At 43.2% G+C, this 24853-nt stretch overlaps 1 protein-coding gene across 1 annotated transcript in view; it reads left to right on the forward strand.

The window, feature by feature from the left end:
* The first annotated feature begins 494 nt into the window (after positions 1 to 494).
* Positions 495 to 24853, forward strand: part of SUMO1 (small ubiquitin like modifier 1) — a 37094-nt gene continuing 12735 nt past the window's right edge. The window contains exons 1-2 of the mRNA XM_012446318.3: positions 495 to 652; positions 19844 to 19918. Coding sequence (XP_012301741.1) covers positions 641 to 652; positions 19844 to 19918 — 87 coding nt within the window. The 5' untranslated portion in view covers positions 495 to 640. The remainder of the gene's footprint in view (positions 653 to 19843; positions 19919 to 24853) is intronic.

A 24853-nucleotide genomic window follows, 5' to 3' on the forward strand; every position in this document is an offset into this window, starting at 1 on the left:
TTTCAGCAGCGGTCTTTAGCATCAGTAGCCATCAAGATTGTGTCCAATGGGGTCGTTGCTTTCTTGTTTTAAATCACAGCCATGTGTTTGGCAAGGGTGCTAGTTAACCGGAAATGTTGGCTCTAAGCTGGAAGCACTGGCATTGAAATCAACATATTTGGGGGTAGGGGGTTAACGAGCAAGGCTGGGAGGAGACAAAAGAAGTATCTCGGCTCAGCGATCAGAGACGCGCAAGGTGTAAGGGAGGGAGGAATCTAGGCTGTGAGAGTGGCTCCAAACATTAAGAAGGGGCCAGGACCTTTCCTCTTGGGGGATGGCCCTAGTACTGATGCGTAGGGCCGGGTCCTTGACGGAGCTGACAAGACTGCTGTTCACCCGTGCGACCACCGGTAAAGCAGCTCCACAGCCCCTCCTTCCTCTTGGCTGCTCCCCGACCGGTTTTCCCGCCTTGTTTTTCCTCTCTTCTCTCTGTCTCCCTCCTCCCTGCGCGTAGCGGAAGTGACGCCAGGCGTAGCGGAAGTTGCTGCAGCCGCGGTGTTGTGCTGTGGGGAAGGGAGACGGATTTGTAAACCCCGGAGCGAGGTTCTGCCTACCCGAGGCCGCTGCTGTGCGGAGACCCCCGGGTGAAGCCACCGTCATCATGTCTGATCAGGTATCGGGCTGGGAGCCATCCGACGGCGGTGGCCAGGGCCTTCCCTGTAGGTCTGCCTGCCGCTAGGCTGGGGTCGGGGATGGAGAGGCGGGGGAGGGGAGCGCGGAATGGGGGAGGGGGCGGCCGGTGGGGACTGGGCAGGCGAGGGAGGGGAGCCTACTAGGGCCGGAGATGCCGGGGCCTGCCGCGGGGCTCCCGGAGCCACCCGCCCCTCTCTGGGCTCGCTCATCACTCCCTGTACCCCAGCGCCTCTGGTCGCGGCCTCCCTCATGTCGTCCCACTTCTTTCTGCCGGGTCGATCAGGTGCAGAGCCCCGCTTCCACCTCCCTGAGAGGGTCTCTGGAGAACCCGTCCTTCTTCCTCCAGAGGACTGATCGCAGAAGCAGGGCCCTAGGCCCCAGTTATGTAACGGGAAGAGAATCCCTGACTGGGAGGCTCCGTGGCCCTGAGAAGCGGCTGGACTCTCCACTTTCTGCTTTTTCGTCTGGGAGGGCGTGGGGCGGCGGGGGAGGTAGATGTCCGATGTTGTTGGGAATCCAGAGAGCTCTGCCTCCGTTCGGATTGCAGCTAGGGCAAGGATGCCGCTGCTCTTCTCTTGAGTTACGTGTGGGGGTGCAGAGCTGTCGCCTCTTTTCTGTACTTTCCCATTTCTTACTCGGGATTGGTTCATCCTATCTCTCCAGTTGTAAGAGACCGTTCGGAATAACCAAGAAAGAAAATAGAACGAAACTGCTAGAGCAACAAAAAGCATCTCACCTGGGCATTAACCTGAAGAAGACTGATATTTTTGAGGAAAATGATAGGAAAACTTTGTGTATGTAGAGTAGTTGCAGAATATTTGCAGAAAGTTGCCAGGTAAGGCAAAGTGCTCCAGCTCAGTGTTAGTATCAATAATTTACTTGAGATTTGCACTTGATCAGAAGTGATCCATTTTTCTTAAGCTTTTCTTCCTCATCCTGTTCTAATTAGCCACCTTTATGATGTTTTTACTTTAAAGTTTTTGTCTGGTCTTTTGTTTGCTCAGACGACTTTGACGTTTTTTATTATTTATTTACTTATTTTTTTTTGAGACGGAGTCTCCTATCGCCAGGCTGGAGTGCAATGGTGCGATCTCGGCTCACTGCAACTTCCGCCTCCTGGGTTAAGTGATTCTCTAGCCTCTGTCCCCCGAGTAGCTGGGATTACTGGCATGCGCCACCACATCCACCTAATTTTTGTGTTTTTAGTAGGGACGGGGTTTCACCATGTTGGCCAGATTGGTCTCCATCTCCTGACCTCGTGATCCGCCTGCCTTGGCCTCCCAAAGTTGTGGGATTACAGGCCTGAGCCCTGCGTCTGGCCGACTTTGACTTTTAACATTTTTGGACCTTTTACTCGTGTAGTGATAGTTATTCAGAAAACTATTTTTCATTCAACTCCACGGTGTACTTGAACTTTTAAATTTAACACACCTATTCCCTTGGCTTTTAACCCAGTTTTGTACCATTTGCTGAGAGTAAATGAGGCTTTTGGAGATTTGTACTATTGTACAAAATATACACTCACATATTTAAGGCTTAACCATAATCTAGATTAATTTTGGATGGATCTACCTACTAATAATCTAGAGTAATTTCCAAGTTAGCATTATAAGTGTTTCCCTAGGTGGTTGTTTACTTGGTTACTAGGAAAAAAACTATAGGTGTAAATGCTTAGTTTCATCAGCCTTTTATTTTGCTTTTCAGAAGTGTCTAGAAAGCATTTTGAAATTTATTGTAGACTGATGAAAGAGCAACATAAATAAATAATTATAAAATAAATTGTAGAATTTATTGCTCCATTTTGAAGTCAGGTCATTTAAGAGAGACAAAGAAATGAAAGGCCTAGGACATCAATAGATTTTTTTATTTCATGTTCATACTGGGACATTATTTGTCTTTTTTTCAGTCTTATTGTTTCATGAGTGTTCAATGGAGATTTCTAGAAACTAACATGACCTGTAATAACAAAACAGATTAAATGTGGAGGCAGATGTGAAAATCCAGCTGTTTTTATTAAGCCAGACATTAAGGAGATTGAAAAAAATGTGTAACTGTTTCACTCTTTAATTTTGTTTTGAAAAATATTTTTAATAAAAATATGTGTTGACATATAACAGGTTTGTTGGTATTTTGAAATCAATTAATATTTAAAAACATTTCCTGGCCGGGCGCGGTGACTTACGCCTGTAATCCCAGCACTTTGGGAGGCTGAGGCGGGTGGATCATGAGGTCAAGAGATTGAGACCATCCTGGTCAACATGGTGAAACCCCATCTCTACTAAAAATACAAAAAATTAGCTGGGCATGGTGGCGCGTGCCTGTAATCCCAGCTACTCAGGAGGCTGAGGCAGGGGAATTGCCTGAACCCAGGAGGCGGAGGTGGCGGTGAGCTGAGATTGCGCCATTGCACTCCAGCCTGGGTAACAAGAGCGAAATTCCGTCTCAAAAAAAAAAAAAAAAAAAAAAATTCCCAGTTTTCAGTGTTTAATGCTGTAAACATCAATAGATGTAACCAACCTAACAAAAGCTTTATGGGGTTCTAAATAAGTATAAGAATACTGAGACCAAGAAGTTTGAGAACTGTTGCTGTAGGCTGATTGACCAACATCATTATTAATAATTAAGACTCTGGCTGAGCGCAGTGGCTCACACCTGTAATCCCAGCACTTTGGGAGGCCAAGGTGGGTGGATCACCTGAGGTCAGGAGTTTAAGACCAGCCTGGCCAGCATGGTGAAACCCAGTCTCAAAAAAAAAAAAAAAAAAAATTAAGACCCAGTACATTGGCTGAGTGCGGTAGCTCACACCTGTAATCCTAGCACTTTGGGAGGCCAAAGTTGGGGAGGATTGCTTGAGCACAGGATTTTGAGAGCAGCCTGGGCAACATACACCTCATCTCTACAAAAAATAAATTCGGCAGGCATGATGGTTTGTGCCTGTAGTCCAAGCTACTCAGAAGGTTGATGTGGGAGGATCACCTGAGCATGGGAGGTTGAGGTTGCAGTGAGCCCAAATCATACCACTGTACTCCAGCCTGAGCGATAGAGACCCTGTCTCAAAACAAAACAAATGAGACCCAGTACAAGTTTAGTGTTGAGTGCTAAAGACTTAAAGAGTTGGCTGGGCGCGGTGGCTCACGCCTGTAATCCCAGCACTTTGGGAGGCCGAGGCGGGTGGATCACGAGGTCAAGAGATCGAGACCATCTTGGTCAACATGGTGAAACCCTGTCTCTACTAAAAATACAAAAAATTAGCTGGGCATGGTGGCGCATGCCTGTAATCCCAGCTACTCAGGAGGCTGAGGCAGGAGAATTGCCTGAACCGAGGAGGCGGAGGTTGCGGTGAGCCGAGATTGCGCTGTTGCACTCCAGCCTGGGTAACAAGAGCGAAACTCCGTCTAAAAAAAAAAAAAAGACTTAAAGAGTTATGAAGCTGAACTCTTAGTCTTAAGAGGTTTATAAGTGAGAACAAGAATCTCCAAATCCTGTACTGTAATATCAGCATGAGACTAAACTACTGTCCTAAAAACCTTAATTTGAATCAAGTTCTTTTAGAGTGATGTATTTTCTGAGCCATTTCTCAGAGGGTTATTGTCTGGTGCTAAGATAGTGAAGTTGAGTAATAGCTTAAGCTTAAAATAGGTGGACATTAAATATACACAGGACTTCAATTGTCGGGTTCTCCATTGATTAATGAAAAATGATTGTTTTTGGAATTTGAATGAAACACTTCTTGATGACTGGGCAGGGTGGCCTATGCCTGTAATCCCAGCACTTTGGGAGACTGAAGTGGGTGGATAACTTGAGTCCAGGACTTTGAGGTGAGCCTGGCCAACACGATGAAATCCCATCTCTACTGAAAAGAACAAAAATTAGCTGGGCCTGGTGGCTCATGCCTGTAATCCCAGTTACTCCGGAGGCTAAGGTGGGAAGATTGCTTGAGCCCAGGAGGTGGAGGTTGCAGTGAGCCGAGACTGTGCCACCGCACTCCAGCCTGGGTGACAGAGCAAGACTCTGTCTCAAAAGAATAAAACACTTTTGTAATAATTTTAACAATTCTAACATCATCTAGTGGATTTGTGTATTATTATTAAATAATCCTCTAAAACAGGTATGAAACCTAAGGCCCTTAGACTTTAAAGACTGAAAGTCCACTGAGATTGTATGGAGTGTTTTGTGAGTATTTGTGTGTATTTTTTTTTGAGATTGAGTTTCGTTTTTGTCGCCCAGGCTGGAATGCAATGGCATGATCTGCAACCTCTGCCTCCCAGGTTTAAGCAATTCTCCTGCCTCAGCCTCCTGTGTAGCTGGGAGTATAGGCATGCTTCATCACAGGAAGAAAGATATTTCTTCCTCCCAAGAAGTTAGGCTTCTTATGGGGATATTGAAGGCTCTGAGAATGCTTTTCCACAATAAAAGTATTTTTAGTAGGGATGGGGTTTCCTCCATGTTGGTCAGGCTGGTCTTGAACTCCCGACGTCAGGTGATCCACCTACCTTGTCCTCCCAAAGTGCTGGGATTACAGGCGTGAGCCACTGCACCTGGCCCGGCTAATTTTTGTATTTTTTGTAGAGCTGGTGTTTCACCAGGCTGGTCTTGAACTCCTGACCTCAGGTGATCTGCCCACCTCGTCCTTTCAAAATGCTGAGATTACAGGCACGAGCCCGGCCATATTCTTTTCTTTTTTTTTTTAAATAGGAGAAAGGATCCGTAGTTTCATCAGGTGTACGTGATTCCTCAAAATGGTTAAGGACCGTCATTTAACCAGTAACAGAAATCAGATTGGGTGTTTTCCTTTAGCCGGGTCTCACCTTGCAGCAAAACAAAGCACTCCTACAGAATCAGAAGCTTAATATCAAAAGGATGAGGATAATTTGTACAAATATTTTTCCCTTCCTCCTTTCTGATATTTGAGTTTATAGTGTTTCTTTTTTATATCAACATCATCAAAGGTAGCTTGGTCAGCTCTTCAGTTCAGGTCTGTTAATTGTAGCAATTGTATGACTGATTTGTTCCACTCTAACTGAACCTGTATTAACACCCCAGAAAGAGAGGTTGATTGAACGATTTTCTTTTTATCTTTAGTCAAAGATTTGGAAACGTTGTGTAATTATGGTTATCTGAATACACTACCTCAAAATTTTGTGACTTAACAGCCTTTTGTTTTGTTCATAAATCTGCAATTTTAACAGGGCTCTGTAGGTTGGACTCATCTCTGCTTCTTGGTGTGTGGGGCCTCAGCTGAGATGACTCAAGTGGCTGGGGGCTGGAACAGCTGGGGGTGGGGTGGGATGAGACTGAGTTGGGCAAGTGTCTCCATATAGTCTCAGAGCCTTTCTGAGTGGTTTCATCATGTATTCTCAGCATGGAGACCCCAGGGTATTCAGACTTATGCCTCAGGAATCACGGAGAGAATGGGTGTTCCAAGAGAACCTGGGTGAATTGAAAATAGCAAGGCTCCTACAACCTAGCCTTGGAAGTCACTTCTGTATTCTACTGGCCATTCAAATCACTAAGATCAGCCAGAATGAAGGGAAAGGCATTTATTTAGACACTGTTTCTTAATGGGAGGAGTAACAAAGAATTTGCAGTTGTTTTTTTTTTTTAAACGGAGTCTCGTTCTGTCACCTAGGCCAGAGTACAGTGGTGTGATCTCAGCTCACTGCAACCTCTGCCTTCTGGGTTCAAGCAATTCTCCTGCCTCAGCCTCCCAAGTAGCTGGGACTACAGGCGAGTGCTACCACGCCCAGCTAATTTTTATATTTTTAGTAGAGACAGGGTTTCACCATATTAGCCAGGATGGTCTTGATCTCCTGACCTTGTGATCTGCCTGTGTTGGCCTCCCAAAGTGCTGGGATTACAGGCTTGAGCCACCGCGCCTGGCCAATGTGCAGTTATCTTTAATCTACATTAATTGTATTTTTCCTGCCATGATATATTCCCTGAAGTATTCTTTTTTTTTTTTTGAGACGGAGTTTCGCTCTTGGTACCCAGGATGGAGTGCAATGGCGCAATCTCGGCTCACCGCAACCTCCGCCTCCTGGGTTCAGGCAATTCTCCTGCCTCAACCTCCTGAGTAGCTGGGATTATAGGCACGCGCCACCATGCCCAGCTAATTTTTTGTATTTTTTTTTTTTGAGACGGAGTTTCGCTCTTGTTACCCAGGCTGGAGTGCAATGGCGTGATCTCGGCTCACCGCAACCTCCGCCTCCTGGGTTCAGGCAATTCTCCTGCCTCAGCCTCCCGAGTAGCTGGGATTACAGGCACGCACCACCATGCCCAGCTAATTTTTTGTATTTTTAGTAGAGACGGGGTTTCACCATGTTGACCAGGATGGTCTCGATCTCTTGACCTCGTGATCCACCCGCCGCGGCCTCCCAAAGTGCTGGGATTACAGGCGTGAGCCACCGCGCCCGGCCCTTCCCTGAAGTATTCTTTGTAGCTGATTTTAGAAATACTTTGCTTGAGATAGCAGGAGAATATGAACTAGTTGTGTATTAAAATTCATAATTATGTTACTACTATTTATATCAAAGAATAGGTGAGTTAGACTGTAGTTATTACTTGAGCATGTAGTCAGCGATGTGTACCTTAAGCATTTCATGCCCGAGGAGAAGAAAAATACATATTCTGTGTCCCGCTAGGATAGACATGAGGTCCCGCTAGGGGATATTACAAATGTATGGGTTGTAGTAAAACACTTTAAAGGAAGCATTATCTAAACAAACTTTACTAGTAGTTTAAAACCTGAATATGAGTGTTATGATTGGAGTACTCATTAAGCTTTAGTAGTTTAAATTTCAAAACTATAAAGCAGTTGTCATATAACTAATGACATCCTTTAGTCCTAAAAAGAAGGTATCTCTTTCATAATTTTTAACATGTTCTACCTCAAACTTTTGTGACTTAAAACAGCAGTCTTTTTATTTTGCTCATAAATCTGCAATTTGGACAGGGTTCTATAAGTTGCACACATCTCTGCTTCTTGGTGTGTGAGGAGGCCTCAGTAGTAGTGTAATGTAACACTACATTCAGTTACTCGTGTTAACACTCAGTAACATGTAATATTACAGTTACTTACATTCTTTTTTTTTTTTTTTTTTTTGAGAGGAAGTCTTGCTGTGTTACCAGGCTGGAATGCATCTGCCTTCTGGGTTCAAGTGATTCTCCTGCATCAGCCTCCTGAGTAGCTGGGACTATAGGTGTGCGCCACTGCGCTCAGCTCTTTTTTTTTTTTTTTTTTTTTGTATTTTTAGTAGAGTGGGGTTTCGCCATGTTGGCCAGGATGGTCTCAATCTCTTAACCTTGTGATCCACCCGATTTAGCCTCCCACAGTGCTGAAATTACAGGCCTAAGCCACCGTGCCCAGCAGTTTTTTTTTTTTTTTGAGATGGAGTCTTGCTCTGTGGCCCAGGCTGGAGTGCAGTGGCATGATCGCGGCTTACTGCAACTTCTGCCTCCCGGTTCAAGTGATTATCCTGCCTCAGTCTCCTGAGTAGCTGGAATTATAGGTGCATGCCACTGTGACTGGCTACTTTTTGTATTTTTAGTAGAGATGGGGGTTCCCCCATGTTGGCCAGGCTGATCTCAAACTGCTGACCTCAAGTGATCCGCCTGCCTTGGCCTCCCAGAGTGCTGGGATTACAGGTGTGAGCCACCGTGTGGCCAGTTATTTAGATTCTAAGTGTTTTTTTCTCCATTACATCAAGCAGTATTCATCCTTTTTTTTTCCTGTAGTGCTTAGCACATTGAGTGGATACTTAGTAAAAAGTTTTTTAAAGGAGAGTATCCAGATTTATTTAACAGATGTTTATTGAATGTCAGAATATTTGCAGCACCATTCTAGGCTGTAGAATTGGAAGGTCGCCTCAAAAACGTGAAACAGCGTGTACCTTCCTCCTCCTCCTCTCTCAGTCCTCTTGATGTTGTTTTTTTATTGAGGCAGGGTTGGTTGTCATGGAATAGTTTTTCTCTTACGATATTTTTGCATACCTTCATGTTTATTTCTGTTAGCAATAGACCTTGTAACTTTATCTCCAAAGTTGAATCATTTACTTCTTCCAGGACATTGAGATTATTAAGGATAATTTCTTTTTTAAACAAAAGGTCTCATATTTATTACTGAACCTAGCCAACCAACTCATTCATAACAGATTCAGAGAGAAAAAATATATTCCCAGTAAAACGTGTCTGACTCTCCAGATAGTGGTGACATTTTTCAGCTTGATATGGTAACATTATTGTGAGCTTCAGACAGCATTAATTATGTTGTATTGTGCAATTCCTTACAGACCCAGCTTGGTTCTTCTTCAGTGTCTCCTTTTGGAGTTTTACCTGATTTTATTACCAGTTTTCATCCAAATCCACTCGGGAATGGGATGATTTTGCTTTTGTTTCTTTGTCAGGAATCACTTAATCCTGAAAGTCTTGTAAGAAGACATGGTGAGAAGTGGAGCACACACCATGATGGTGGATAAAGGAAGAGGGGTGGATAATTTTTTTTTTTTTTTTTTTTTGAGATGGAGTCTTGCTCTGTTGCCCAGACTGGAGTACAGTGGTCCAGTCTCGGCTCACTGCAACCTCTGCCTCTGGGTTCACGTGATTCTCCTGCCTTCGCCTCCTGAGTAGCTATAATTACAGGCACTCAGCATCATGCCCAGCTAATTTTTGTATTTTTGTAGCAGTGGGGTTTCACCATGTTGGCCAGGCTAATCCTGAACTCCTTACCTCAGGTGATCCATCTGCCTTGCCCTCCCAAAGTGCTGGGATTGTAGGCATGAGCCACTGCACCTGGCCTAGATAATTTTTTATTAAGGTGTTTTTAGCATTCCATTTTAGAATTTTCTGAAATTGTGATTTTTTGAAAAAGATACTCTGATTTTTTTTTGTTTGTTTTTTGAGATGGAGTCTCGCTCTGTTGCCCAGGCTAGATTGCAGTGGTGCGATCTAGGCTTACTGGAACCTCTACCATGCAGGTTCAAGTGATTCTCCTGCCTCAGCCTCCTGAGCAGCTGGGATTAAAGGCATGTGCCACCACGCCTGGCTAATTTTTGTAATTTTAGTAATTTTAGTAGAGACGGAGTTTCACCATGTTTTTCAGGCTGGTTTCAAACTCCTGACCTCGTAATCTGCTTACCTTGGCTTCCCAAAGTGCTGGGATTACAGGTGTGAGTCACCTCGCCTGGCCTCTCTATTTTTTTTGTGAGACGGAGTCTTGCTGTCTTACTAGGCTGGACTGCACAATCTCTGCTCACTGCAAACTCCGCCTCCCAGGTCCAAGTGATTCCCCTTCCTCAGCCTCCCGAGTAGCTGGGACTGCAGGTGTACACCACCATGCCTGGCTAATTTTTTGTATTTTAGTAGAGATGGGGTTTCACCATGTTGGCCAGGATGGTCTCGATCTCCTGACCTTGTGATCCGCCTGCCTTGGCCTCCCAAAGTGCTGGGCTTACAGGGGTGATGAGCCCCCACTTACATAGCCTGGCCTATTCTCTTTCTTTAAGAGTCTTGGGGAAAAGTTCACACAGGTACTGTTATTGAGCACCTTAGTTTTATGTTTTAAAATTTGGATAATTCCTGCAACATGACTATGTTTACTTAAAGATATGTTGTTTTGGTTATATTTTGTGGCTGTTTTTGCATTTAGTTGCTTTTTCTGAGCTAATGAGGATCTAAAGGAAAAGACCTGAAGGAAGGAAGGGTGGAGTTCTATTTGCTGGGCTGGTTCTCAGTATCTAGGGCCAGTTATTTTTAAAGGTTTTATCAAAGAGTAATATACCTACAAAAAAGTGCACAAGAGTGTATGGTTTGCTGAATTTTCACAAACTGAACACAACCTTGCAACCAGCACTCAGATGAAGAACCACTGTACTGACAACAAGTAGAATAGTTTTGTCTGTTTTTAATACAGTGTAACATTTTATAAGTGAAATCATATAGTATGTACCTCGGTTTGTGGGTTCTTTTGCCCAGCACTGTTTAGAGGCTCATCCATTGTTACTGTTTATAGTTGTATCTTATTGAAGATACAGAATAGAATGCTGTATGGCATTCTATTGTGTGCAGTGCAATACACACAATTATTCATTCTGCTTTTGATGCCCATTGAGGAGTTTTCTAGAGTCTGGTTTTTTTTGAGACAGAGTTTTGCTCTTGTCCCTCAGGCTGGAGTGCGATGGCACAATCTTGGCTCACTGCAACCTCTGCCTCCCGGGTTTAAGCGATTTTCCTGCCCTAGCCTCCCGAGTAGCTGTGATTACAGGTGCCTGCCAGCACACCCAGCTAATTTTTGTATTTTTAGTACACCACGCCCAGCTAATTTTGTATTTTTAGTATGGACTGGGTTTCACCATGTTGACCAGGCTGGTCTTGAACTTCTCTTCTCAGGCGATCTGCCCGTCTTGGCCTCCCAAAGTGCTGGGATTGCAGGTGTGAGCCACTACGTCCAGCCTAGCACCTGTTTTTAATATGAGCCAAACTGATACCTATTTATAGCACCTTCTGTGTCAGGATTGCTTTTGGGCTGAATAACAGAAAATCTGATTTATCGTACATTAAACAAGTTTTTTTTTTTTTTTTTTTTTTTCATAAAACAAGCAGCATAGACATAAGTAGCTCAGGTGCCTTTGTATTCTTTTCTTCTCCATCCTTAACAGCAGTCTTTCACTCTGGTGCTTGTCTACTTGTGGGCTCAAAAAAGCTACTTTGTGTTCCAGACAGGAGAAAAAGGAGAAGCAAAGGGAAAAATATGTCACTTTACATCTCTTTGGCCAAAATGGCTATAAAAGAAGCTGGGAAATATGTTTTTTATCTGGGCAACTTTAGGTTTCCCTTTGTAAGGAAGAAAGGGAAAATAGATATCAGATAATTAACAATGTCTGTCATACTTCCAAGCCTGTTTGCTAGTACTTTTGGATGCAGTCAAACTGGTTTGTTGTAGGCTTAGCATAAGTTCATAGTCTAGGCTCAAAGAGTAGGGTTTACACAACCAGTAAAATGTTCAGTTATAGTTTGTAGTTCCTGAGAAGCTATCTGTACATAACTAGTGTTTAACCACCATTCAGGGTTGAATGTAAATATTCAGAGGCCGATTGTTTTGACAGCTTTGACCTAAACCTTGAGGTTATGGAGTTAAATCTGGTCAGTTCTGTTCTAAATCTCTAGTACTGTCTTACTAAGTTTGAACATATGCAGCATGAAGATGAAAATATACATATATTTTTGTGTTTTTAGAATTGTGGGCTGTGTGCAGTGGCTCATGCCTGTAATCCCAGCACCCTGGAGGCTGAGGCAGGAGGATTGCGTGAGTGCAGGAGTTCGAGACCAGCCTGGGCAACATGGTGAAACTCGGTCTCTACCAAAAAATAGAAAATTTAGCTGGGTGTGGTGGTGTGTGCCTATAGTCCCAGCTACTCAGGAAGTGGAGTTGCAGTGAGCCAAGATTGTGCCACTGTACTTCAGCCTGGGCAGCAGAGCGAGACTCTGTCTCTTTTTTTATTTTTTTTTTGACTCTGTCTCTAAATAAATTGTGGTAAATTATTTAAGTATGAGAGAAGTGACTTTATTATAATTCTGAGTTTTTACCTTTTAATAATGGGTGCATTAGAATTATCCTGTTTAACTCGTTTTGAGCTTTCTTCATTAGGAAATAAATTGATGTATACAAAATTTGCTTGAAGCTTGGAGTGAATTTTTTTAATGAAAATTTTAATTTATGTTTAAATGTACTGCATATATAATGAATCCTTGTGGCCACCTCTTAGCCTATCATCTAGAGCATCCCATTATACTCCCCCTTATTATTTTGAAGCCAATCCTAAATATTGTATCATTTCGTCTGTAAATATTTCAATGTATATCTTTAAAAGAGACGGGCTTTTTCTTTTTTTCTTTTTTTTTTTTTGAGACGGAGTTTCGCTCTTGATACTCAGGCTGGAGTGCAATGGCGCGATCTCGGCTCACCGCAATCTCCGCCTCCTGGGTTCAGGCAATTCTCCTGCCTCAGCCTCCTGAGTAGCTGGGATTACAGGCACGCACCACCGTGCCCAGCTAATTTTTTGTATTAGTAGAGACGGGGTTTCACCATGTTGACCAGGATGGTCTCGATCTCTTGACCTCGTGATCCACCCGCCTCGGCCTCCCAAAGTGCTGGGATTACAGGCTTGAGCCACCGCGCCCGGCCGGGCTTTTTCTTTTAACATGACCAGTATACTGTTATCACACCTTAACAAATGAACAGATTTGTTAATATCATCAAATAAGAGTAAATGCATTTTTTATTTGTTGTTGGGTTTTCCTAGAATCCCTCCGATTTCAATAAGAATGAGTAATCCAGCCTGGTGTGGTGGCTCACACCAGTAATCCTAGCACCTTGGGAGGCCAAGTTGGGCGGATCACCTGAGGTCAGGAGTTGAGATCAGCCTGGGCAACATGGGGGAACCCCGTCTCTACTAAAAACACAAAAATTAGCCAGATGTGGTGGCACGCACCTGTAATCCCAGCTACTCAGGAGGCTGAGGCAGTGGAATCACTTGAACCTGGGAGGCAGAGATTGGAGTGAATTGGGATTGTGCCAGTGCACTCCAGTCTGGGCGGCAGAGCAAGACTCCATCTCAAAAAAAGAAAAAAAAAAAAAGAATGAGCAATCCTTGTGCAGCTGGGTCAGTAACACGTTGGCAGTAGTTAAGCATGATACTCTCTCCCTGTGACTGAACTGTTACTGTACTGATTACCAGAGTGCTTTTTTTTTTTTTGGAGACAGGGTCTTGCTCTGTTGCTTAAACTGGAGTGCAGTGGCATGATTTCGGCTCACTGCAACTTCCACCTCTCAAGTTCAAGCAATTCTTGTGCCTCGGCCTCCCGAATAGCTGGGATTACAGGCGTGCACCATCATGCCCAGCTGACGTTTTGTATTTTTTTTTTTTTTTTTAGTAGAGATGGGGTTTCGTCATGTTGGCTAGGCTGTTCTTGAACTCCTGGCCTCAAGTGATCCGCCCACTTGGCTTCCCAAAGTGCTGGAATTATGGGAGTGAGCTACTGCGTCCGGCCTCCAGAGTGCTTTTAAGCAAAGGTCTTGTTCTTTTGACTTTGAAATAGCATAATAAAACTCTTCTCATGAATTTTGTACATTTGAAAATGAGGACTCTTGTGTTTTCCATATCTTTTGCAGTCTAAGAGGTTTTCAGTTCTCGGTTTGATCCTGTATATTCACTTAATCTTTCCATCATCCATTTCTTCTGCTTTGGGTCTGTGTATCCTTTCAAGCCAAATCACCCAGCACTCTTTGGGATTCTCTTTTCTTTGATGACCTAGTGTCCCAGACTCAGAGCTGAATGCTTTCACTGTTTTGTAACTAGTGCGTGCCATACCGTTCTGTACTGGATGCTTTTTGCAGGGAAGAGAAGGAAAGACAGCACAGCATACAAAAGACACCGAGCTCGCTGGAGACAAACTTTGGCCTTTTTTTGTATAGGATCTTCTTATTTTCCAGGCAGGTTTGTCAAAGAAGAAGGTGAAAAGCTTGATGGTTGCCTTAAGCAAGCATAGACTATTAAACAAGTGGTACAGGTGATTGTTACTCTAGTGGTTAAGAGTTGGGAAGAGATCACCGAATGGAGTGTCTAGGGAAAGTGACAGCTTATTTTTGAAAATTTAAAATCTCGTTCACATATTCTTTTTTGTTGTTGTTGTTGAGACAGAGTCTTGCTCTATCACCAGGCTGTAGTGCAGTGGGCGCAATCTCGGCTCACTGCAACCTCCGCTTCCTAGGTTCAAGCGATTCTCATGCCTCAGCCTCCCAAGTAGCTGTGATTACAGGCACGTACCACCACGCCTGGCTAATTTTTTGTATTTTTAGTAGAGACAAGATTTCACCGTGTTAGCCAGGATGGTCTCGATCTCCTGACCTTGTGATCTGCCCACCTTGGCCTCCCAAAGTGCTGAGATTACAGGCTTGAGCCAGCCACATCTGGCCTTATCTCTTTTTTTTTTTGAGATGGAGTTTCACTCTTGTTACCCAGACTGGAGTGCAGTGGCGCGATCTCGGCTCACCGCAACCTCCGTCTCCTGGGTTCAAGCAATTGGCCTTATCTCTTATTCTCAACTGTGAATCCAAAAACTGAAAAGAACTGTTTGAACTGACTATTGCATACAGAATTATGAAACATGAGTAAGATTCTGTGATATGATACAGAAAATAGTGCTGTCATTCTTATTTATTCAACAAACATTTAATAATTGCTTAGTATTTGGCAGGTGAAAAAACTTGGACTGCTTGTAAACTTGTAGGGAAGACAAGACATATGAACCTGTCACAGAAAACTTTTTTTTTTTTTTTTCTGTGAGACGGAGTTTTGCTCTTGAGTCCAATTGTGCGATCTTGGCTCACTGCAACCTCTGCCTCCCGGGTTCGACGGATTCTCCTGCCTCAGCCTCCCGAGTAGCTGAGATTACAGGCATGTGCCACCATGCCCGACTAATTTTGTATTTTTAGTAGAGATGGGGTTTCTCCATGTTGGTCAGGCTGGTCTCGAACTCCCGACCTCAGGTGATCCACCTGCCTCGGCCTCCCAAAGTGCTGGGGTTATAGGCATGAGCCACTGCACCCAGCCAGAAAACTGTTTAATAAGAATATTGAATATCTTTAAAGTACCAGGCTCTATGCTTGACCAGAAATACAAAGAAGAGTAAAGCATGCCAATAAGAAGCTCAAATCTGGTAGAAGAAATAGATATGTAAACAAATGGTTATGATAGTTAAGTAAGCAGTATGGGAACTTTTAAGAGGATGATCAGTGAAGTGTGATGTCTGGGTGGTCATGAGAGGTGGGTAGAGTGGGAAAAGGCCTTTGATGAAGAGGGGTTCAGCATGCACAGAGATAATTGAAATAAGGTAGAGGGTGCCATGTTCAAGGAATTGTAGATAGTTATGGCTGGAGGATAGGATATATACTAACAGAGGTAGGAGAATAAGGTTTCATTGCTAGGCAGGGACCAGCACATGAAGGATCAGTGTATGTCAGCTAAGGAGTTTGATTTTTTTTTTTTTTTTTGAGACAGAGTCTCGCTCTGTTGGCCCAGGTGGGAATGCAGTGGGCGATTTCAGCTAACTGCCACCTCTGTCTCCTGGATTCAAGTGATTCTCCTGCCTCAGCCTCCTGAGTAGCTGGGATTACAGTTGCATGCCTCCACACCCGGCTAGTTTTTGCATTTTTAATAGAGATGGGGTTTTGCCATGTTGTCCAGGCTGATCTTGAACTCTTGACCTGAGGTGATCCACCCGCCTTGGCCTCCCAAAGTGCTGGAATTACAGATGTGAGCCACCGTGCCTGGCCTAGGAGTTTGAATTTAACCCTGAAGATTTTGAGCAAATCAGATTGCATTTTAGTGAGATGACTCTGGTGACAGTTTGGAGAAATAATTGAAGAGAGGAAAACTGGGAACATCAGTTATGGTATTTTTAAAATTATTATTCCAGTGACAAGGTCTCGCTCTTTCACTCAGGCTGGAGTGCAGTGGCATGATCCTGGCTCACTTCACCCTTGACCTCCCTGGCTCAAATGATCCTTCCACCTCAGCCTCCCAAGTTTTCTCAGAAATGAGAAAACCTAATCTTGGCAGCCACCAGTGGAGAGTTTTCAAGGTAGAACTCATCAGTGTTTGTTGTTTAAGAGAGTTACAGATGAAAGTGTACATTGGATTTAGCAATAAGGAGTCCACCTGCTAACATTGGTGAGGAGAATGTCAACTGGAATGGTGGGGGCATAAACCATACTACAGTGGGGTGACAGTGAAAGTGGGGATAGCAAAAACGGAATATTCTTGTAAGAAGTTTGACTTAGAAAAAAGGTGAGAACAACAAATAGAGAAGTAAGGTCAAAGGAGAGTATTTTCAAGTTGAGAATAAATGCCATAAAAGATATGAATAAATTGCAAGTAGAATAAATACCATAAAAATATGAATAAATTGCAAGGAAGATATTAATATCATTTGGAAGGTTGGAGGAGTGCTGTGGTTCGTAGATGAGTTTTAAAAAATACTGACTTGGCCCAATGCAGTGGCTCATACCTGTAATCCCAGCACTTTGGGAGGCTGAGGTAGGCAGATCACGAGGTCAGGAGATTGAGACCATCCTGGTCAAGGTGAAAGCCTGTCTCTACTAAAAATACAAAAATTAGCTGGGCGTGGCGGCACATGCCTGTAATCCCAGCTACTTGGGAGTCTGAGGCAGGCAGGAGAATCACTTGAACCTGGGAGATGGAGGTTGCAGTGAACCGAGATTGCTCCATTGCACTCTAGCCTGGTCAACAAGAGCGAAAATCTGTCTCAAAAAAAAGAAAAGAAAAAATATACTGGACTTAAGTTGATGTGTGAGGAAGATATCCTTCAGGTGATTTCAAGAGAGGCTAAGAGAGGATATATATATTCCAGCTAAATGAAACTAGGGCTGCAAAGGGCTGAAGATGAAGTAATGCTAATGGACGTGTTTAGGTAACAGCAAATAGTCCAATTGAACAGAGTCTTTGGGTTTGTAAAGTGAGTGATGAGAGAAAAATGAGAATTGAGCTTAAGGGTGGAAGGACAGAATGTCATGCTATAGAGTTAGCTTATAGGCCCTAAAGTACTGGAAGCTATTTATGCTTTTTCTTTTCTTTCTTTCTTTTCTTTTTTCTTTTTTTTGAGATGGAGTCTTGCTCTGTAGCCCAGGCTGGAGTGCAGTGGCACGGTCTAGGCTCACTGCAGCCTCTGCCTCCCAGGTCCTGGTTCAAGCAATTCTTCTCCCTCAGCCTCCCAAGTAGCTGGGATTACAGGCATGAGCCACCATGCCCAGCTAATTTTTGTACTTTTTTAGTAGAGACAGGGTTTCACCATGTTGGACAGTCTAGTCTTGAACCCCTGATCTCATGATCCGCCCATCTTGGCCTCCCAAAGTGTTGGGATTACAGGCGTGAGCCACCGCACCCGGCCCTATTTATGCTTCTTGATTTGAGTAGTTACATGATTGGAGAAGCTGGGCTTTAGAAGGAGAGTTCTGAAGCACTGAGGGTGATGGAGAGGAGGAGGGGGAAGATTTCTTTTGTGCCGAGTAGCCTCTATAGCTACCCTGTCTAGGAGTCGCAGGAGCAAAGCCACTCCTGTTGTGCTGATACATTGCTGCTAAGGGAGTGGGCTGTCCTTTGTGCTAACTTAAACAAAGCTTCTTAACACCTCCTCTCCTTCCAGTTATAGAGGACTTAGGGCTTGGTTGCTGTTTATTGCCCTTTACTGCATGGAATAAGTTGTTTTTGCCTTCTAGATACTTAGAGGAAGAAGCAACTGTTTACTATGAATATATAATAGAAATGTGGAGACAGACTATATTTGAAGACAGTCTTCTAGTTTTCAGGTGAAATACTGTCTCACTAAAGAAGGTTAATTTTGCCTGCTGCCATAATAGTCAGTAGTCAGCAAATGTTAAAAGCACTGCAGAATGAAAAACAGGCAAGGATTCATACTAATGAAGTCAGTTCTGTCATCTAAGCATTTCCCTGGATTCTAGCCTGTATCTTAAGGTTAAAAGCTACTTCTAGTTTAATATGTTCTCTCTTTTTTAAATTGAGTTTTGCTCTTGTTGCCCAGGCTGGAGTGCAATGGCACAATCTCAGCTCTCTGCAACCTCTGCCTCCCAGATTCAAGCGATTCTCCTGCCTCAGCCTCCTGAGTAGCTGGGATTACAGACATGTGCCACCATGACCAGCTAATTTTTTGTATTTTCAGTAGAGATGAGATTTCTCCATGTTTGTTAGGCTGGTCTTGAACTCCCGACCTCAGGTGATCTGTCTGCCTCAGCCTCCCGAAGTGCTGAGATTATATGGGCATGAGCCACTGCGCCCAGCCATGCTCTCTTAATTGTTGAATGTTAAAGAATTTTGTATTTTAAGTTACTAGCATGAGCTATACAGGTAATGGTTCTGTTATTTTACCTGTAAAATACAATATGGTTATTCTTATCAAATATGGATTAACTGTTTGAAATTATTATGAATAATAAGGTATATATCTAAATAAGTGGGTAATTTGGTGGCCAAACTAAGGTGTAGCACATAGAGAAAAAAGCTACTTTTTTTTTAACCACATTATTAGTGAAAATTTCCAAGGTACCCACTTTACAAAAAATGATTTGCTTATTCTTGAGATACCTTCATGGTGAAGTTGTTTCAACTAATTTATTCTGTTAACTTCATTTTCATTCCAGTAACTCTCTATTTGAAATTATTTTGTAACTCTCTTGTTTTTGTGTTCTTTTTTTTAAAGAGATGAGGTCTTGCTATGTTGTCCAGGCTGGCCTCGAACTCCTGGGCCAAGCAGTCCTGCCATCACAGCCTTTCAAGTATCTTGTCATCCTATTTTTGTCTCCTCTTTTCCTTTAACTATTTACCGTGTTTGTGCTTTTTTTTTTCTTTCTAATTCTAATACAGTTCCTTTAATTTTTTTCAGCCAAGCCTTAGCTTTTAAACTTAAGCATTATGCTTCGGATAGTCTAAAATAATTGATTATATAAAACTGATTTGTTTTGATTCCAGAATATATTAGGCCAATACTTTCCTATTTGATTTTCCTTTCTAAATAGCCTTGCTTATGCTAATATGATTAATTTAAATGTCTTAGTACAGTTTTGTAGTTGGATTAAACTCATAATAGGCTGTGAGAAGATAATCTTGGATTCAGAATCTTTGTCTAAAAATCATGGAGGATGAACTCCCTCTGTGCTGGTAAGAGCTGGCTGTAGGGCAGTTGTTTCCAAGTTGTTATTCCTTTGGCCAGCAGCATCAGTACCATCTGGTAATCTGTTAGAAACTGATTCTCATCCCTACTGCAGAAGTGCTGTATAAGAATCTGGGGCTTGGGCCCAGCAGTTTGTAACACGTCCTTCAGGTGATTTTGATGCATGGTAAAGTTTTAGACCATTACTATGGGATATTATAAGAAAAGAGACCCCTTTCTTGATTTCTAGTGAATGATGATTGGGACAGTAATTGACTTAGAATCTTTTTTTCTTAATTGACTGGCATGGAAAAGAAATGCTCTTTGTATTCTCAGGTGCAGATTTTGCACCCTGAATGAAAGTAATGGATACTCATAAGAGTAATTAAAATAATATGTAAGAACTTTTATCTTGAAATTTGATTTTTTTCAGGAGGCAAAACCTTCAACTGAGGACTTGGGGGATAAGAAGGAAGGTGAATATATTAAACTCAAAGTTATTGGACAGGTGAGTTTCATTGTTTTTCTGTTTTGACTCTCCAATGTGAATAATTTTTCACAGGAAAATTATTTAAGTAAGACAAATTATTTTAAAATGACTGTGTATGCATTTTAATTTATTGTGTATGCATCTGTTAGAGGTGGAAGAGACTGATAATGTTTTTAAAATTACTCTGCCAGGCAGTTATAGATCACCTTAATTTCTTCAAATAGAAACTTTTTCTTGGTTAGTGTGCTTCAGGGGCAAATACAGTGAACACTATTAAGTGATAAGGCTAGGGCCCTGTCAGCCCTTTTCCTGACCCTTTCCCCTTTTCTAGCCCCCTATTTCCCTAGAGTCTAGTCTGTAGCTTATTGACTTTGAGATGTTAATTAAGGTTAGCTAACAACGGTTCCAGGAATGAATCTGCATAGTTATTTGGGTTTTCTAAAGGACAAAAGACAGAATTGGTGGAATGGTGGACTCTCACCATCGAAGTGTGACATTTAAAAAAATTTTTGCTGGGCATGGTGGCTCATGCCTGTAATCCTAGCACTTTGGGAGGCCGAGGCGTGCGGATCACAAGGTCAGGAGATGGAGACCATGGTGAAACCCCGTCTCTACTAAAAAATACAAAAATTAGCTGGGCGTGGTGGCGTGTGCCTGTGGTCCCAGCTACTTGGGAGTCTGAGGCAGGAGAATTGCTTGAACCCGGGAGGTGGAGGTTGCAGTGAGCCGAGATCGCGCCACTGCACTCCAGCCTGGCGCCTGGCAACAGAGCAAGACTCTGTCTCAAAAAAAATTTTTTTTTAAATTAAAATAAAAATTAAAAATTTTAATGTATTATTATTTTTTTTGAGATGGGAGTTTGTGCTCTTGTTGCCTAGGCTGGAGCGCTGTGGCACGACCTTGGTTCACTGCAACCTGTACCTCCTGGGTTCAAGCGATTCTCCTGCCTCAGCCTCCTGAGTAGCTGGAACTACAGGCACCCGTCACTAAGCCTGGCTAATTTTTTAAATTTTTGTAGTTTTATTACACAGATGGGGTTTTACCATGTTGGCCAGGCTGGTCTCGAACTCCTGACCTCAGGTGATCCATCTGCCTAGGCCTCCCAAAGTACTGGTATTACAGGTGTGAGCCACCACGCCTGGCCTTATTTTGAAAACTTTTAATTCACATACTATAAAATTCACTATTTTAAAGTATATGATTTAGTGGCTTTAGTATATAAGTATGTAATTCAGTGGCTTTAGTATATAAGTATTTAGTATATGATTCAGTGGCTTTATGTATTCACAAGTGTGTGCAGCCATCACCACTACCAATTCCAAAACATTTGTATTACCCCAAAAAGATACCCTGTACCCATTAGCAGTCATTCCCCATCCTGTTTTCGCCAGCCACTGACAGCCATGATTCTATTTTCTGTCCTATGGGTTTGCCTATTCTGGACATTTCATATAAATGAAACCATAAGATACATGCCTTTTTTTTTTTTTTTTTTTTTGAGAAGAAGTCTTGCTCTTGTCTCCCAGGTTGGAGTGCAATGGCAGATCTTGGCTCACTGCAACCTCCACCTCCTGGGTTCAAGCGATTTTCCTGTCTCAGCCTCCCAAGTAGCTGGGATTACAGGTGCCTGCCACCATGCCCAGCTAATTTTTGTATTTTTTTTTTTTTTTTTTTTTTTTTTTTAGTAGAGATGGGGTTTCACCATGTTGACAAGGCTGGTCTCGAACTCCTGACCTCAGGTGATCCACCCGCCTTGGCCTCCCAAAGTGTTGGGATTACAGGCGTGAGCCACTGCACCCAGCTTTTTTTTTTTTTTTTTTTTTTTTTTTGAGACAAGGGTCTCGCTCGGTCATCTAGGCTAGAGTGCAGTGGCCTGATCTCAGTTCACTGTGACTTCCGCCTCCTGGGTTCAAGCGATCCTTCTGCCACAGCGTCCTGAGTGGTTGGGATTTCAGGTGCACACTACCATGCCCAGCTAATTTTTGTATTTTTAGTAGAGATAGAGATTCGCCATGTTGGCCAGGCTGGTCTTGAACTCCCAACCTCAGGTGATCTGCCTACCTCGGCCTCCCAAAGTGTTGGGATTACAGGCATGAGCCACTATGCCTAGCTTCAGTATGTGACTTTTTATGTCTGGTTTGTTTCTTCTTTTCTTCCTTGCTTCCCTCTGCCCCCCCCTCCCCCTCCCCTCCCCCCTCCTCCTCCCCCCCCCTCCTCCTCCCCCCTCCTCCTCCCCCCTCCTCCTCCCCCCTCCTCCTCCCCCCTCCTCCTCCCCCCTCCCTCCTCCTCCCCTCCCTCCTCCTCCCCTCCTTCTACCCTCCTTCTCCTCTCTCCCTTCCCCTCCCCCTCTCCCTCCCCGCTCCCTCTCCCCTCTCTCCTCTTCTCTCTCCCCTCTCCTCCTCCCCTCCCCTCCCCTCTTCTCCCCTCTTCTCCCCTCTTTTGAAATGGGGTCTTGCTAGGTTGCTCAGGCTGGTCTTGAACTCCTGGGGTTAAATGATTCTCCTGCCTTGGCCTCCTAAAGTGCTGGGATTATAGATGGGAGCCCCTATGCCTGTTCTTTCTTTTAGCATGTTTTCAGGTTCATTCATGCTGTAACATGTATCAGTATTTCATTCCTTTTAAAGGCTAAATACTGTTTCATTGTATGGGTAGAATATATTTTGTTATCCATTTGCCAGTTGATGGATAGTTTGTTTCCATATTTTGGCTACTATGAATAATGTTGTTGTGAACATTCATGTGTGTTTTTGTGGGGACATATGTTTTCAGCTCCCTTGGATATAGACCTAGGAGTGGAATTGCTGGGTCTAGTATGCAATTCTGTTTAATTTTTAAGGAACTGCCGAACTGTTTTCAGCAGTGGCCCTACCATCTTACGTTCCCAGCAGCAACATATGAGGGTTTCAGGTTTTCTGTATTCTGGTCAACACTTCTAATTATCTGTCTTTTTGGTTATAATCCTAGTGAGTGTGAAGTGGCATCTCACTGTCGTTTCGACTTGTGCTTCCCTGATGCCTAATGATGCCAAGCATTTTTTTATGTACTTATTGGCCATTTGTAAATCTTCTTTGGAAAAATGAAGATCTTAAGGTCTTTTGCCCATTTTTAAATTGGGTTAGTTGTCCTTTTATTGTTGAGTTGTAGTATGTCTTTTATTCTGGGTATTAAATCTTTATCATATATATGATTTGCATAGATTTTCTCCCACTTTGGGCTATCTTTTCACTTTCTTGGTTTTATTCTTTGCAGTGTAAAGTTTTAAATTTTGGTCAATTAAGTTCATCTGCTGCTTTTTCTTCTGCTGCTTGTAATTTAAGAAACCATAGCCTGATTCAGGTTCACAAAGGTTTATGACTGTGGTTTCTATTTTTTTTTTTTTGAAATAGAGTCTCGCTTTGTCGCCAGGTAGGCTGGAGTGTAGTGGCATGACTTTAGCTCACTGCAACCTTTGTGTCCTGGGTTCAAGCGATTCTCCTGTCTCAGCTTCCCGAGTAGCTGGGACTATAGGCATGTGCCACCTTGCCCAGCTAATTTTTGTATTTTTTAGTAGAGACGGGATTTCACCAAGTTGGCCAGGATGGTCTCGATCTCTTGACCTCGTGATCCACCCACCTCGGCCTCTCAAAATGCTGGGATTACAGGTGTGAGCCACCATGCCGACCCGATTGTGGTTTCTTTTAAGAGTTTTTTTTTTTTTGAGATGGAGTTTCGCACTTGTTACCCAGGCTGGAGTGCAATGGCGCGATCTCGGCTCACCGCAACCTCCGCCTCTTGGGTTCAGGCAATTTTCCTGCCTCAGCTTCCTGAGTAGCTGGGATTATAGGCACGCACCACCATGCCCAGCTAATTTTTTTTTTATTTTTAGTAGAGACGGGGTTTCACCATGTTGACCAGGATGGTCTCGATCTCTTGACCTCGTGATCCACCCGCCTCAGCCTCCCAAAGTGCTGGGATTACAGGCGTGAGCCACCACGCCCAGCCTCTTTTAAGAGTTTTAAGGCTGGGCGCAATGGCTCACGCCTGTTATTCCAGCACTTTGAGAGACCTAGGTGGGCAGATCACCTAAGGTCAGGAGTTTGAGATCAGCCTGGCTATCATGGTGAAACCCTTTTTCTACTAAAAATACAAAAAATTAACTGGGTGTGGTGGATCACACCTGTAATCCAAGCTACTTGGGAGACTGTGGCAGAAGAATCGCTTGAATCCCATGGGATGGAAGTTGTAGTGAGCCGAGATCGCACCATTGCACTCCAGCTTGGGCAACAAGAATGCAAATCTGTCTCAAAAAAAAAATCATCATTTTGAATAATTTTTGTATGATCATGTTGTCTCATACCATTACTTGAAAAGACTTTCCTTCTTTTACTGAATTGTTCTGGTATCCTTGTCAAAAAGTGATTGACTATCGATATAAGGGTTTATTTCTTAATTGTATGCCATTGATTTATATGTCTGTATACCATGGAATATATTTTTAAGAATTATTGATTTGTGGGGTTTAAAAAAATAATGTCTCTTTTTTTGTTGTCTGTTACATGTTATAAATACTTCTTGCAGTATGTCTTAACTATGTTTATGGTGTCTTTTACTCTGGCTTTTTTTTTTTTTTTTTTTTTTGGGACGGAGTTTTGCTCTTGTTGTCTAGGCTGGAGTGCAGTGGCACAATCTTGGCTCACCGCAACCTCCACCTTCCTGGTTCAAGCCTTTCTCCTGCCTCAACCTCCCGAGTAGCTGAGATTACAGGCATGCGCCACCATGCCTGGCTAATTTTTGTATTTTTAGTCGAGACGGGGTTTCTCCGTGTTGGTCAAGGATGGTCTCGAACTCCCAACTTCAAGTGATCCACCCGACTCAGCCTTCCAAAGTGCTGGGATTACAGGCGTGAGCTGCTGTGCCTGGATCGCTATGGCATCTTTTATTAAAAAAAAAAAAAAAGAAGAAGTAGATAAATTT

The sequence above is a fragment of the Aotus nancymaae genome, unplaced genomic scaffold (genome assembly GCF_030222135.1).
Source record: "Aotus nancymaae isolate 86718 unplaced genomic scaffold, 86718_ANA_hifiasm-v0.15.2.pri h1tg000008l, whole genome shotgun sequence".
Taxonomy (NCBI): domain Eukaryota; kingdom Metazoa; phylum Chordata; class Mammalia; order Primates; family Aotidae; genus Aotus; species Aotus nancymaae.